General features: G+C 34.8%; 1 protein-coding gene across 1 annotated transcript; it reads right to left on the bottom strand.

Annotated features, from left to right (window-relative positions):
* Nucleotides 1-553: 553 nt before the first annotated feature.
* Nucleotides 554-11,138, bottom strand: GCS1 (glucosidase 1). The gene is made up of 22 exons (XM_011088460.3): nucleotides 10,723-11,138; nucleotides 10,538-10,611; nucleotides 9,834-10,085; nucleotides 9,046-9,214; nucleotides 8,615-8,701; nucleotides 8,403-8,471; nucleotides 8,206-8,302; nucleotides 7,033-7,115; nucleotides 6,033-6,140; nucleotides 5,240-5,361; nucleotides 4,970-5,077; nucleotides 4,812-4,885; nucleotides 3,938-4,063; nucleotides 3,670-3,737; nucleotides 2,734-2,880; nucleotides 2,607-2,657; nucleotides 2,365-2,421; nucleotides 1,768-1,917; nucleotides 1,562-1,653; nucleotides 1,350-1,459; nucleotides 1,209-1,272; nucleotides 554-1,119 (listed from the first exon to the last, which is right to left on the bottom strand). Exons 1-22 carry the CDS (start codon nucleotides 11,011-11,013, stop codon nucleotides 975-977), a joined length of 2,544 nt encoding a protein of 847 aa, XP_011086762.1. The 5' UTR covers nucleotides 11,014-11,138; the 3' UTR covers nucleotides 554-974.
* Nucleotides 11,139-14,477: the final 3,339 nt, after the last annotated feature.

Below are 14,477 nucleotides of genomic sequence, written 5' to 3'. Positions count from 1 at the left end.
AATGTAATGAAATGTATATAATAGGCGTGATAATTACACTCCCATTTTGAAATTTGGTGTAATTACACGTAAATTTTCTGTGGTTTGAAAAATCTATATTTACCCCTAATTGACTTCTTACTGATTTATTACAAGTCAAATAAATCTTTTTATAACCAAATTACCCCAAACGTGCTCACGGGTTAATGCATATGATGAGTCTAGTCAGAAAAAAAAATTATTTTAACCTATAATAAATCAGTAATAAAATCAATCGAAAGTAAACATAAATTTTTATTCAATTTTTTTTGTTACTATCAACAAATTCAGTGAATTTTAACTAACGAAGGAACTTATTTGTTAGATATAAGCAAACTTCAAAAATATTAAATGTAATTTTCCAAACCATAAGAAATTTAAGTTCACAGAAGAGCAGAGTGTAATTTCCCTATATAATAATAGACAAAGAGTAAATAAAGCATGGATCTTTATACGTAGTTATCATTGACAAAATATCCTTAAAATCCCCAAATTAATCTGTGCATGTGAAAGGCAAATGATAAACTCCAACCAATTCTCGAAGGTGTGTTTTATGATATCTCCAAATTCACCAAAATTACAAATTGCCATACTAAAATTACAAACCTGAATTCTAGAAGTCCAAAACCATATCTCTATTGAGGATAATCCAAAATTAGTTTTTTCAATCGTTCTTTGAGATAAACATAACCCAACAACAGTCTAGAAATGTGCTGCCAACAGTCAATCACATGGTATAAAGTTAAATCTTGAACTATATGTATGTTGTGGACACTGTAAATCAACTAATTTAGCAAAGATCAGATCACATCTGTAGTTAGATAGCTCCACCCTTTTCCCTTTCGCCCCAAAAATTGTTACTACAGCTACATACTATATATCTAAAGCCAGTCATGTTTTTACCTTGCATAGATGAAATTTAGAAGCTGTATTTGCTGTAACTTCAGGCAGAACTCCTAACATTCAGCGTAGGCTTCAGCCATGATCAACACTATAAGTGATGTCCAACCAGTGAACAACCGTGCGCCTTTTCCCTTCCCTTTCTTTTGGTCATACTGTTCCCACAAGTAGCCGGTCTCTTTATAGTTCCTGACCACATTTCTGGCACAACGACAGGTGATTACCATGAGGGATATTAAGTACATGCAAACATGTAAGAAGAATTGATCCAGCTGAAAGGAAATAAATACCGGATCAAATTGTTTCTCAAATCATTGTAAATGGTTTTGGCCCTGTCTCTGTACGGCCCATCCACTACAACAATCAAGTAAATCACTATATGTTGAATAAAAATTAGTATCAGATGGAAAGTGTTCTTTAGTGATATTTACCTTTAGAATAATAGTTAAGCGCGGAAAGAATCATATAGTTCATATTCATCCAAATTGGGCCCCTCCAATAAGGTGGGTCGTGCTCAGTGTTGCGTTGCATGTATAGTGAGCTGGCAAACGCCCCAAGAGTTGTCAGTATGCTTTACTTTAGATGTACAGGAATGTGCACAATGCCTCTGCAAGAAGCCTTAAAATAGAGCTATTTCTTTTACCTTGTTTTGGCTAGAGATCTTAGTCCAAAGTTGGTCCACAGAGTACTTGTGTTTGAGATGAGATCAAGCTGTTTTTCCAACATCCATGAATCCTACGTCATTTAGAATGCATATAGAAGATGTAAGACAGTGACAAATAAATAAAGCAAATATACCAGTTAAACTAAGAAATCATTGCATTAGCAGAAGATCCTGGATCAACTTACAGGCGGTATAAGCCTGCTCATAAATGGAAAAAGGCTGACGTAACCAATATGAGGAACCAGTCTCAGCACAGGTTTCTCTAGAACTTCTCGAACAAGTTCACGATTCGGGTGATTGCCAGCTGCTTCTGCCAGCCGCCAACTTAGACGAACCTAAGAGGAAGAGAAATGTCACTGTTAGTATGGAATGAATTCAATTTTTCTGATTCTCTTGCTTCTTTATCTCCTTTTCCCTATGAAGAATTAGTCAACCTCCATGAAGATTGCATCATTGACAATTAGCTCAAGTGTTTCATAATTCAGTGCTACTTCCTTAGTAGCACAAGAGAAATTGAACTTAAAGCATCAGGACATCATAGCAGAAGTTAATACCAGAAGAATTAAAAGGTCTAGGATTTTATGGAAGAAATGTTATTAGATGAGCTTGAATCTGATTCATCTGTTCACAGGTTTTCTAGACAGGGTAAAGTTCACATATGTTTTCAATCAGTAAATATTCTGGTTCTCGTAATCAACACATGGCTAGTTGCATGAATAAACTGTAGAAAAGGTGAGACTAGCCACTGAAAACTGGAATCTAGGCAGATGAAGAGTGCATACCTTCTCTGTATGATTCCCATAATCAAAATAAGCTCCATTGTTCTGATCAAAATGCATCTGAAAAGAAAAAAGATAGAAAAGATTGAATGAAAGATCAATTAGTTGCTTGCTTAGAAAAAAGCCAGAATGCACTTATTTCTGACACAACAATGATGCACATACAGAAGATCTAAAATCGACAAGTCGAATGCCTTAGAGAAAAAAGATGTTGGAAAATACAAATGGGGATAATAAGAAATTACCTGATTCAAAAGCTCAAAATCTGAGAGTAAATTTGCTGTCAAGCCATACTCCTGCACAATTTGTATAACCTTAAAAATCGATAAAACCCTTATTTGGTAAGTTATTTGCTTTATTTTTTGGTTATACCTTTCCAATGTCACTGTCATCAAGAATGTCTGAAATGGAACTCATGCAATCTGCAGCAAGATGCATCCAACATCTAAGATCCAAGTGACGTTCATCTTCACTAGGGTGTGATGCACGTGGATAATCATCCAAGCCAGAAGACAGCGACTGGAGATGCCAAAACACTCTAATGGTAAGTCTGACAAACAATCCAATTATAACATTTTTTTATTTGTATTGAAAGCTACGAGTGTCAAATGCCACCTGGAGCATAATCTGTGGGACTTTAGTAGTGCTGAACTCTGATATAGAGCAATGCAGCAAAAGCACACCAGTATTAAAAGATGTGGAAACCAAATCTCATCCTCACTCGGAATATTCATGTAATTTTTAAGGCATTCTTGTTGCTGCTGCATATTAAATTTTGCCTGAGATATGTCATGTTTTAAGCTATCCAGCATTCAGAACTTCAGGGAAAATTAAACGGTTTACTCATGAGGGAGGGCAGAAAAGTAAGCATGTACCTTTCATTTGACACTCCCCCCCTCAATTTATCATTGTTCGATACACAACAGTTTCACAAGCTCAAGTAATGGGTCTTCTTGTTTCTACCTTTCCTTATATAAATCCACTCATTCATACAACTCTAGCCGTCGTGAATTTAACAGCCACCCACATTCAGCCAGTGTTCAAGGAGCTGTTGCCATTCCTCCGTATACACACAGCAGAGATTTCAGTAGTTATATTCAAACTGATATAGTCCATTGAACCACTAATACTTATCACTCGTAAGTAACTATTACAAAACCAACAGAAACCAAATTTTTGGGAGACCGTGAAACTATCAAGAACAGAAAGGAAAACAAAGATTTTTTAATATAAGACTCCGGGTGGAAAATAACCTCAAAAAACAAATGAACTAATCCCAGCAAGCATGAAAATGCAGAAGAAGGAGACCTTTGGATTCAGTTCACGTGTGGTTACATTGTCTCTTCCGTGCCAATAGTAGGTGTTTGCATCTTTTCCTGTTTATTGGAACATCAAAATTCCAGTTAGGGAAAACCAATTTAATTTGCTCTCTGACCAAAATTGGATTTCTAGGTTTTGTTACAGTAACACATGATTTTCACCAAATGATGTGGTCCGCATGCTGGTGTACAGTTTATAAGATAGCCATTAGCACATAATCAATCTGTAGTGTTTGTAACATTCCTATCATGCTAACCTGATTGAGTAGTATTAAACCACTTAAACCATGCATCAAGACGCACAAATGCTTGTCGTAAGAAGGTGGAGATGTCATTTTTCTCTGAAGCAGTAAACTTGTTTTTCTTAATGCCACAAACCAAATCTGCAAAAAACAAATCTTTATCACTTAACCATAATTGCAACATACAATTTTCCCATTCAAATTAAGTGAATATGTGAAGCGAGCCAAATAATTTTCTGATATGCAACTTATTTCCAATAAGCTACAAAAAAATAAAAAGAATAACTGAATATATAATTTATTTGATGGTTAGATGCTAAGTTTCATTTTGAAATGTGCCAATTATAAATGATTGTGAACACCAGCATGACACATAATATAAGCCTTCCGGCAGTCAGGTATTTGGGCAGAACCCAAGAGAATATGGTACCTCATTGCTCAGTTATAGAAAGTTGATTTATTTTTAGTTGCTCATTTATTCAGCAATGCTTACACAACAAAAGAGATGCTCAGACAATAAGATGGACCACAATGCCATTTCATAGCTAATTAGCTATATTGTGTTACTTCAGAAGCCTGCAAACCACATATGTCCAGTCTCAAATTCCTTTTTTCCTTTCAGTGAGGAGTGGGTGAGTGGAGGAAAGCTACAATAGATTCTAAGAGTTCCTTGACAGAGCCACTCTAATGATAAAATATCATTTTAATGGGCCTCAGACTCTTTACCAATACAAATCAAAACTAATGATATGTTTTCAAATATTATAGTAGATCATACAGCAGGAAGACGCATCGGAATGAGAATCAAGATAGGATAGTAGTATAATCATTACTCTTGACGTCAAACATAAAATTTAACCAAAAGATGGGCATTGCATGAAAACTAAACCTCGTAAAACCAAAAATAATGTCGGGGGATTTCCATTTGTTGGATGCTGAAGCACAAATTCCGATGGTACCTTACTGCAGATAGACCAAAACAATTAACTGATTTTCAAAAAAAAAATCATAGTAGCAGTACTACTACAGGAATCTACACACTGTCACCTTAAAGCTTCAGCACCTAAAATTTGCTCACGTGGAATCCATCCATCGGCGTTCATTAGATCTAACCAATGCCCAATGATATCCAAAGAAATGTGGACGTCCCAACGCCTTTTCATGTAAAGATAAAATTAGATTTATGGTCATCAGAAAAAAGTAAATTGCCTTAATAAGTATAATAAGTGAAGCTATCAGCAGTAACAAAAGGTTCTGCTGGAAGAAGGCAAAACCGAAGAAAAAGGAAAAAAGATTGCATGCCTACAGGCAACCCACCAGATCAGTAGCTGGTGGAAACCTTCATCCCAGAGAAACCCCCTAGGAAAAAAGGGGCGGCTTGGCACTGCAGTGTATAGCTCAGCTGGCCAATATGAAATATAATTCGTACCAGGTAATCGCTGCATATGAGTTAATAAACCACCGCAACTTCATCAGGTATCCAATGAACACAAAACAACTGTGATTTTCAATATCATACTAACATAAGAAGACTTGGAAAAAGTCTCCAAAGCTGAAGCAACAATACGTTATCACTAATTTAAACAAGAACTACTTCATAGATAATGCAGATTGCATCATCAGCATAAAGAGCAACCCCTAATTTTCAAGATTTGAGCTCCTCCACTTGTGGTCTTTTCCATGAGCACCATCTCAAAACTTCGTAAAATTTACTCACCATTTAAACTTGGAGCCTGATAATGATGATTAATAGTCCCACTCATTTTTTTCTATCAATAGGGCATCAGTTGCTGAAACATTTTGAATTTAATTATAAATTATTCAATAAACCACAAATACCTTTTTTTTTTTTTTTTACAAAAGAGCAATTAAAACCATTTCAATAATGTAAAATTTATTGGTTCTGATTACTGTAGGAAAATGATTCCACAAATGTCAACCAAGTCAACAGCCAAGTAGGCTGTTTAGCCCAATTACAAACTACCATTTAGATTCAAAATCCCAAATCTCAGACATAATTCACCATTGTGAAACAGGAGAGGCCAGTTCATATCGTGTCACAAGGTTTTGATAGAACTGGCATAAGAACACTCCTCGCCAGAAGACTTACTTTAGAGGATGGTGGCAGTGAAATTTTAGATTGGCCATAGAAGTAGCCAATCCCTCCCAACAAATTCCCGAGAGCTGCTTTACCCACCGTAATGGCATCAGAATTAAGCTGAAAGAACCACATATGTTTCAGTTCATGGAAATGAATCCTAAAGAAACCCCAAGAAGAGAAGTATAATAGATAGCCAAAAATGGGCACCAAGATGAGATAAGTAGAACAGTTAACACACAAAGTGGTACTAAGCCAAGAAGATAGCTGACGCACAATCATGCAATGATTCTGAAACCTATATTTATTTGCACAATCTAGCTTCATATAGTTCAATCGTAACAATCATATGCAACGCAGTGAATCTCTGTAAAAATAGATGAATTACCAATAAATTCTGCAATTACATATTTGATATTTGTGACCCATGACAAAGTAAAATTTATTTCCATAAAATATCATCTAAAATACTGAATTTATTTACAGATTAATATACCACTAAAACCAAATGTAATATTACAAAACAGATGGTAATCACTCGTCTGGTGAATCAACTCCTTCCACTGTTATAATATATTTTCCAAAATATTCCTTTGGTCATAATCTCAAAGACCTGGGGAACTTGACGGTGGTAGAACACAGTTGACAAGATGATATAAAGATCAAGTTTCATATTGAACTGGTCCTATTTACCATATTCCAAGTCATTAACATAGACAAAGTACAGATACCATCTACTGAAAAGTCAAGGGAGTTTTATCTGAAGCAAACAACATTTTGTTTGTCATGAGAGGAGACTGTGAAGTATTTAGAGATACTCTCAGCGCATCACTTACATTAAGCATGAGCTCAAAGTTGCAGCAAACATGAAAAGTATGTGTGATCCTTCTTACAAATTATACCAAATTATGACTTGTAATAACCTCTAACTTAAGATCTAAATTTCAGAAGTAATAAGTCTCTGAATTCAAGGTGATCCATGAAAAGGAAAAGAGGCAACCGTAATAGATACCTCATCAGAAATATTAAAGCATCTTTCGAATTTATCATCAAATTGCTTCTGCTTCTGCTCTAGACGACCAGTCAGTGACTCCCCTGCAATGATTGACAACCTTCTATATGTGAAATGAGGGAAGATGGTTGGCTGACAATTTAAAATTAACTTGTACAAAAGAAAAAGAAAGTAAGTCAATAATTTTGAAGAAGACATATTGAGTAAAATTATTTAAGGAGACCCTAAGTTGCTGCTTTCTTTTACTACAATCACAAGCCCCAATAGCATCCGGTACTTTATAAGTTGTATGAAATTTAAATTAATTACTGAATCTAAAGACACGTTGAAAAGGAGAGCAGCATGAAGCCAGCATTTCTTTATTCTGGTTTTGTTTAGTTTTTAATATAAAAAGTCTATAATTTAATAGTATAAGAGCGGTGTGCTCCAACTGCATATAAAATTCCATGATTTGCATAATTAGCAAACCTAATCTCAGCAGACAAAATTATCAATAAAATAGGAAAACCCTGAGAAACCCCCAGACCCTTTTTGATCAACAACCTCATCTAAGCTCCAATCTCCAACGAGCCCATTTTCAAAATAATTTGGGTTGCCTACTGCATTGCATGTTGCCAATACTTGCAGTACAGTAAACTCAGGCACCAATAAGATCAAAACTTTAGAAATGTGATTGTGAAATTCTAAGTCATGGACTTGGGAAAAAAAGGTGTCCTTTGGATGAGCTACACAAACATAATTTCTAACTGCTGCAAGCCAATATCAGATGTTCCAAATATGTTCACGTAAATATGCCATTCGAAATCAACTATTAGGTAATGAAAAAGGAGTATTAGCATAAAAATTCATTCATGTCAGAATTCAGCAATTTATATATTATTATTAATTTATTATCCCGCTCTTGCTCACCAACTATGACTCCTAAGATCTCTAACAGTTTTAGCGTTTCAGTATACAGTTGCCCACTATGATGCGTTATATGAAATTTGACTTTAGGAATGTGTGGCTTAATTTGAATCTGAGGAAGAAAATTTTCTTGGTAAACATGCATATTGATTCAGCGATACAAATTCAGACAAGAACCTGCATCTGCATAAAATTATTGACCTTGGATGAGATAAATATATATATATATATATATATATTTATTATATAAAACAGATGAAGAAGTACCCAAAAGGCTTCTGACACCATCTTCAGTTCTTGAACTAGAGCCACTTGATCTTGATACAAAAGCAATATCTGCTTTGAAAGGAATCATTGCTGAGATCTGAACCCAAGTAAAGAAAGGCTCAGCAAAATATAAAAACAAGTAATTTAATTTGCTCAATTAGCCAGACAAGATAATGAACAATTCATCGATTCCAGACCTGGAAAACCAGAATATTTGGAGCATCATCAGATGTATCTGAAAGCTGTAACCGACCCACTGTCCTAGCCTAAACAAAAAGAATGGAAGTTGAATTAAAATTAAATGGAACAAGTATGATTGTACAGCATGCTAGTGAAAGTCATCAGCTAAACTTCTAAAACAACAGCAGTCATAGTTTAACACAGAACTCAAGAATTAAATCCTACACACCTGAACTCCAAGATTGGTCTGGACAAGTTCGGATAAATTGTGAATGTGATTTGTCTTGAAACCAGCATAGTGGAACTCAAAGCCATCCTACAAAAGTCACTTATTTTATTTGTGGTGAATGAATATTATAATGCATGCTAAATAAACATTAAATCGTTGAAACAAAAAGGTGATGCTTTTATGCTGGATAAAGGGACTAGTATGACTGTATGAGCCAACTGATGACAAAGCAACAGAATCAGAAAACATACATTACAGAGCAACTGGTTTATATGCTTTTGATATCATGCATTGAAAAAACGAACTTGTCAAAATCTTTGCTATGCAGATTGCATACAATAAAATATGGTGCACAGGTCAAAGAAACGTTATACCGCACTGCATGCAGAAATATCAGCACATATATTGCATATTTTTAAATGACAGGATACCTTTGATTCTAAATGAAGCTGCCAACTACCAATATCATTCCTTGAACCAAACGCCAGAATGTAGACATCAGGAATATCTGAGCGACCACTACCCAGATACAGAGCATTCCCACCTTCCTCAGCAACATAGAAGAACAGGTGCACAGTATCTTCCATTTCCTCTTTAAGTCTACAATAGTAGGGTACAAATGTTAGGCATTGGTGATAAATTTACTATGGGAGGCAAGGAGTTGTCTGCACAGCATACACAAATCTTAAGTAATGAAATGAACTGTATATAAAATTTTAGTCGGTTTTATGAAAGAACAGCAGTTTATGGTATTAATTGTTAGAAACTAAAGCTAAACATATAGAACTTTCCAACAAACACAGGATACTGATTGGATGGCATCATTATTGCAACAGCTGGCAAGCAGTGGGATTAGCAGCGTTGTCCCAACCCTATATGGAATCCAAGAATAGCAACAATAACCAATGCTCTATTGTCTAATTGTTCATGAACTGGTTGGCAGAAGTAAGCATCAATTAACTCTTCTTTTCTCATTATAATTTTTATATGGTGAACCATTCTGCTATTCTATTCCATCTTCAATATGCCCTTCCTCTACTGCCCTTCAATTCCTCAACCTTCACTCGTAACAAAATATCATGCCATTCAACTTTACATATAGTTGTCCATGGTCGTATTTGCGAAATCTAGGCAATATGTCTTTTCGTACTGATATTAAAAGGAAAGAAAGGCTACACCTATATTAAGTTTAAGCATCACAGAAGGTCTGGATATTTACACTTCACTTTGTGCTTCAATTCGAACTGCCCAGTCCCCTCCATAACTGCTCTCTTTCTCCATAGATTTCAGAAAACTTGTTGTCAATTTCAAGTTCTGGTCGACCAGCACTTGACGCCCATAATCCCGTCCATTGTGATGTGTCCAACCATATGTCTTAAGCTCATCCGAATCTTGGCATACATGTCTCATGAAATATCTGCCATCCTTGACACCAATCCACATCAAACCTGCAAGCAGAGATTGCGGAGTCCTGGCAATGACCTCATGTTACGCATATTTGTATTAACCACTTCATCACAGCATGCAACAACAGAAATAAAAAACTACTTAGATAGAGCCCAAGAATGAATTGATAAGAATATGTAAACACTTCGAATATCTGTTAATCGAACCTTACATGTAGAAAAAGACCACTTTAAAGTTTAAAATGAAGCATCAGAATACTTCAGCCAAACCTTACACATAAATGAGCAGCTAATGTCAAAGATACTAAATTGCTCTCAAAAACTGACTATGAATGCTTCTGCAATCACTAACAAAATGCAGAAACAAATGATGAATCATTTTTATTCCTAAAGCTACTAAATATTACAAACCATTTAACTCTAAATGTACCAGTAAAAGAACAGAAAGAAAAATACTAAATGCCACCATTGGCTACGACGATCAAGCTGCAGGACAATGCAACATAAAAGAATTTACCTCGCACGAATTCCAAAATAAACATGAGGCCTATACGTTCCCCAGTATAAACTCTCCTTGTGCTCCCCTTCAAACTGCACGTAAAAGTTTCATGAAATTCCCACACAATGAACAATAACAAAAAGAACTCCAAGTTGTACAACTAAAATCATCAACAAATACAATAAAGTTTTTGTCTTCATCACCATAGAAAGATCCATGAGCTTTGGAGCTGGTAATGGAGTAACGACTCTGGGTCTCATACTCTTATTAACAGAGTTCGACGAGTAATTCTTCATGAACAATCCAATTATGAAGAGAAGAATTCCAGAAAAGAACAAACTCTTGAGGGTGAAACTCATTATTCGATTGGCATTACGGTCCCTGCCACCGGGTATTCGGGTGTTTGGGTTCGAACTTCCGTCAGTATGTAGCTGATCGCCATCCGGAGGGCTTTTGGGCTTGCCCCGAGGGTTTCTCCGGGAGATTCGGGTCATATTCGGGCTCGGGCTTTAGTTCGGAGCTTTGATCGAAAATTCTCAGGTTTCTGACATAAATTGAGGAAAAGCCGTCGCGGGAGAGTGGGGAGTGAGTGTGAGGGTAGGAGTAGACAAGTGTTTATGCGGTTCGTTTCCTACAGTTTATTACAATGACAAGCAAAAGTTGCTTTTCCAACTTAAAAAGAGACACCTTAAGTGGTTCTTTTCAATATCTCTTGTTTTTATAGTGGGAACAAATCATAAAAAACAATATTATTTTAATTATAGTAAAATATTAAAAGTGTTTGAAAATAAAAATTACAAAAAATAAAATTTTTGTTTTGTATTTTCAAAAGGTCATTCTTAATTCTATATTATTTTAAATTGTAGGATCAGATTTATATTCTGTGAAAATTTGAACCATGAATTTTAGAAACTTATTATGTCACGTAGGTTTCGAAAAAAAATAATTTTAAAATATTGTGCTTTTTTGTATAAAAAAAACTACTATAAAACATTAAAGTTCGAATATATTTCTATCCTATCACATCCTTTTTTATCATAAAATTATTTAAAAAAAATACAAATCCTACATTTTCATTATGTCACATCTTCTCGTGAGAAAACTTATCACATAACATATCAGTTGGGAGTTTCCACCAATGATGAGCTAAAATAAGTGAAATTCTAACTCAACTATTACAAAGAACAATGGGTTATAAAAAACCTAATATAATACAAATCAATATTACAAAATAAATAATACAAAATATAATTACAAAACTAAGTCAACAAATAAAAAAACAAAACAGAAAAGAGAGATTAATGGCTCAGTGAGCCAGATCCATGAAGGGGGAAGCCCAAACCAGCCAAACGTCTGCAACCACTACGGTTGCTTTGGCTAATACCCACAAAGGACCACTCACTTAGATTTCACTAAGAAATCAGTTCACAAAGAACTTTTAATCAAGAATAGGGAGAAGGAGCTTTTCCTATCCGGTTGTTTTTTACTAGAAAATCACCGGAGATATATATAGGTGAGGAACATTAATTTAGAGAGAGAGGAAGACGGCGGTGGAGAAAACCTAGAGAAGAAGGAGGGAGAGACAAGATGGTGACATAAGAGATATTAGGGTTTTCATTCTGGAGAGAGAGAGAGTGAGAGACTCATTTAATTAGGCAAAGAATCGGGCAATGGGTATGGATATGGGCCAAGCTTTCCAGTAATGGATTGGGACGAATTTTGGGCTGGGCCTACCAAATAGGTCCTAGACCACTTTTTCTCAACATTCTCCATCTTGGATCGGGACCCAAAGAGGGAATCTAATCCAAGGCCAGATTTTGCTTTCATCGTTTTCAAATCACCGGAATAGCACCTGCAAAACAGAAGAGAGACACTTGCACAAATATGGGTTAGAAAGTGAAAAGAATACTAAACAGAATTAATAAACCATATATACTTCTTATTTAGTGATCATATTTGCATCCTCTTTATTTTTATCATCTTTTTTGGACTTTTTACAATCTTTAATAGAATCTCTTTTTCTCCACAATTATAACATCTTCTATTCCAAGATTTTTCATCCCTAATTATAGATTTTGATCTGATGTGACTCCTATGTTTATATTCAATATTTCTATTTTGGTTCCTCCTCTAACATGGTTCACTTCATTTTGGGCCTGATTAGCAGTACTGGTTTTAAGGCCTATTTTTTTTACTTTTAAAATCATTAATTACAGTATCTTAATTTACATTATCCCTACCATATTTTATAGCAACTTTTACATCACCATAGGCTTCAGGAATAGCATTTAATAGCACAATAAGAGAACAATCATCTATGTTCTTGTCTCCAATTAGTTTAATGTCCTGAATAAATTTTGTAAAATCATCCAAATTTTCCTCAATGTTTTCAAATAAATCTAGCTTATAACAGAAAAACTTTTCAAGCAAGAACAGTTTAATAGGTAAAGAAGTTTCGGTATATAATTTTTCTAACTTATTTCACAAATCTTTAGCAGTTTCTTATTTTTCAACTTTTCTTAAAACTGTATCAGAAAGATTCAAAATTATAGAGGAATAAATATATTCATCATTTTCTATTTTCTTTTCTTTAGAAACATTTTTAGAATATTTTTTTATTAATAGCTTTGAAAATCTTTTGTTGAATTAAAATCCCTTTAATCTTTTGTTGTCAAATAGATAAATCAAATTTTCATCAAATTGTTGCAAAATATAACCAGCCATAACAATATAAAAATATTAGCAACAAATGCAGAAAGATACAACTGAGACAAAATATCAAATGATACAAAATAATATCAACAAGGAACCTCAGCTTAACTTCAACTAGATACCCAACAGCCTCAAAGGCTCAGCCAAGTGAAAGATAAGCAAGGTAATAGGTCAGGGTTTAGGAATAATCACAAAATCAGTAAACAATATCGAACTAAGCAGCAATATCTAAAGCACTTAGCAAAAAACTAATTTACGATATCAAAAAAACACTAAGCAGAAAGATAACATAATAAGCAGAAATATTCCAAGTACTTAGCAAAACACCACAAAGCAGATTAAATAAGATTCATTAAGCAGTACTTTTTATGCACTAAGCACTAAATAACTTTTGCACACAACAAAAAGTATTCGCACACATCTAAAGTTTTCAGATTTTTTAGAAACTAATCAACACTGAACTATTTTTCGCTCAAAGCTATATTTCATATAAAGCGATTAATATCATTTTTTCAGCACTAAGCAGAAACAAAATGCAGCGATATCAAAATTATGCACACAACAGGTCGCACACAGCGAGTATCACAAAGCCAAAAGAATCAAGTTTTCAAAAAATAATACACACAGTAGTTTAAGAATTCGCACACTGTGAGAAAGAAAAAACAGACCCTCAGAGATAAGCACAAAGTAGAAATTGCAGAAATCGCACAAAGTGAAAAAGAGAATTATTTCGCAATAATGAAAAATATAGGAACGATCTTACCGGTGTCGGAGACAGAACCTGAAGGCTCTGATACCACTATTGGGAGTTTTCCACCAGTGATGAGCGAAAATAAGTTAAACCGTAACTCAACTATTACAAAGAATAGTGGGTTATGAAAAACCCTAAAATAATACAAATCGATATTACAGAATAAATAATGCAAAATATAGTTACAACACTAAATCAGTAAATGAAGAACAAAATAGAAAAGAAAGATTAACGGCTCAGGGAGCCATATCCATGAAGGGGGAAGCCCAAACCCGCCAAACGCCGGCAACCACTACGGTTGCTTTGGCCAATACCACAAAGGCTTTGTCCACAAAGGACCACTCACTTAGATTTCATCAAGAAATTAGTTCACAAAGAACTTTCAATCAACAATAGGGAGAAGGAGCCTTTTTTTATCTTGTTCTTCTTTATTAGAAAACCACCAAAGATATATATAGGTGAGGATCATTGATATAGGAGAGAGGAAGGCGGCGG

Source organism: Sesamum indicum, linkage group LG8, assembly GCF_026168435.1.
Source record: "Sesamum indicum cultivar Baizhima isolate 11 linkage group LG8, ASM2616843v1, whole genome shotgun sequence".
Classification (NCBI taxonomy): Eukaryota; Viridiplantae; Streptophyta; class Magnoliopsida; order Lamiales; family Pedaliaceae; genus Sesamum; species Sesamum indicum.
The sequence above is the reverse complement of the archived record's forward strand: the minus strand, read 5'-3'. Positions and strand labels throughout refer to the sequence as shown.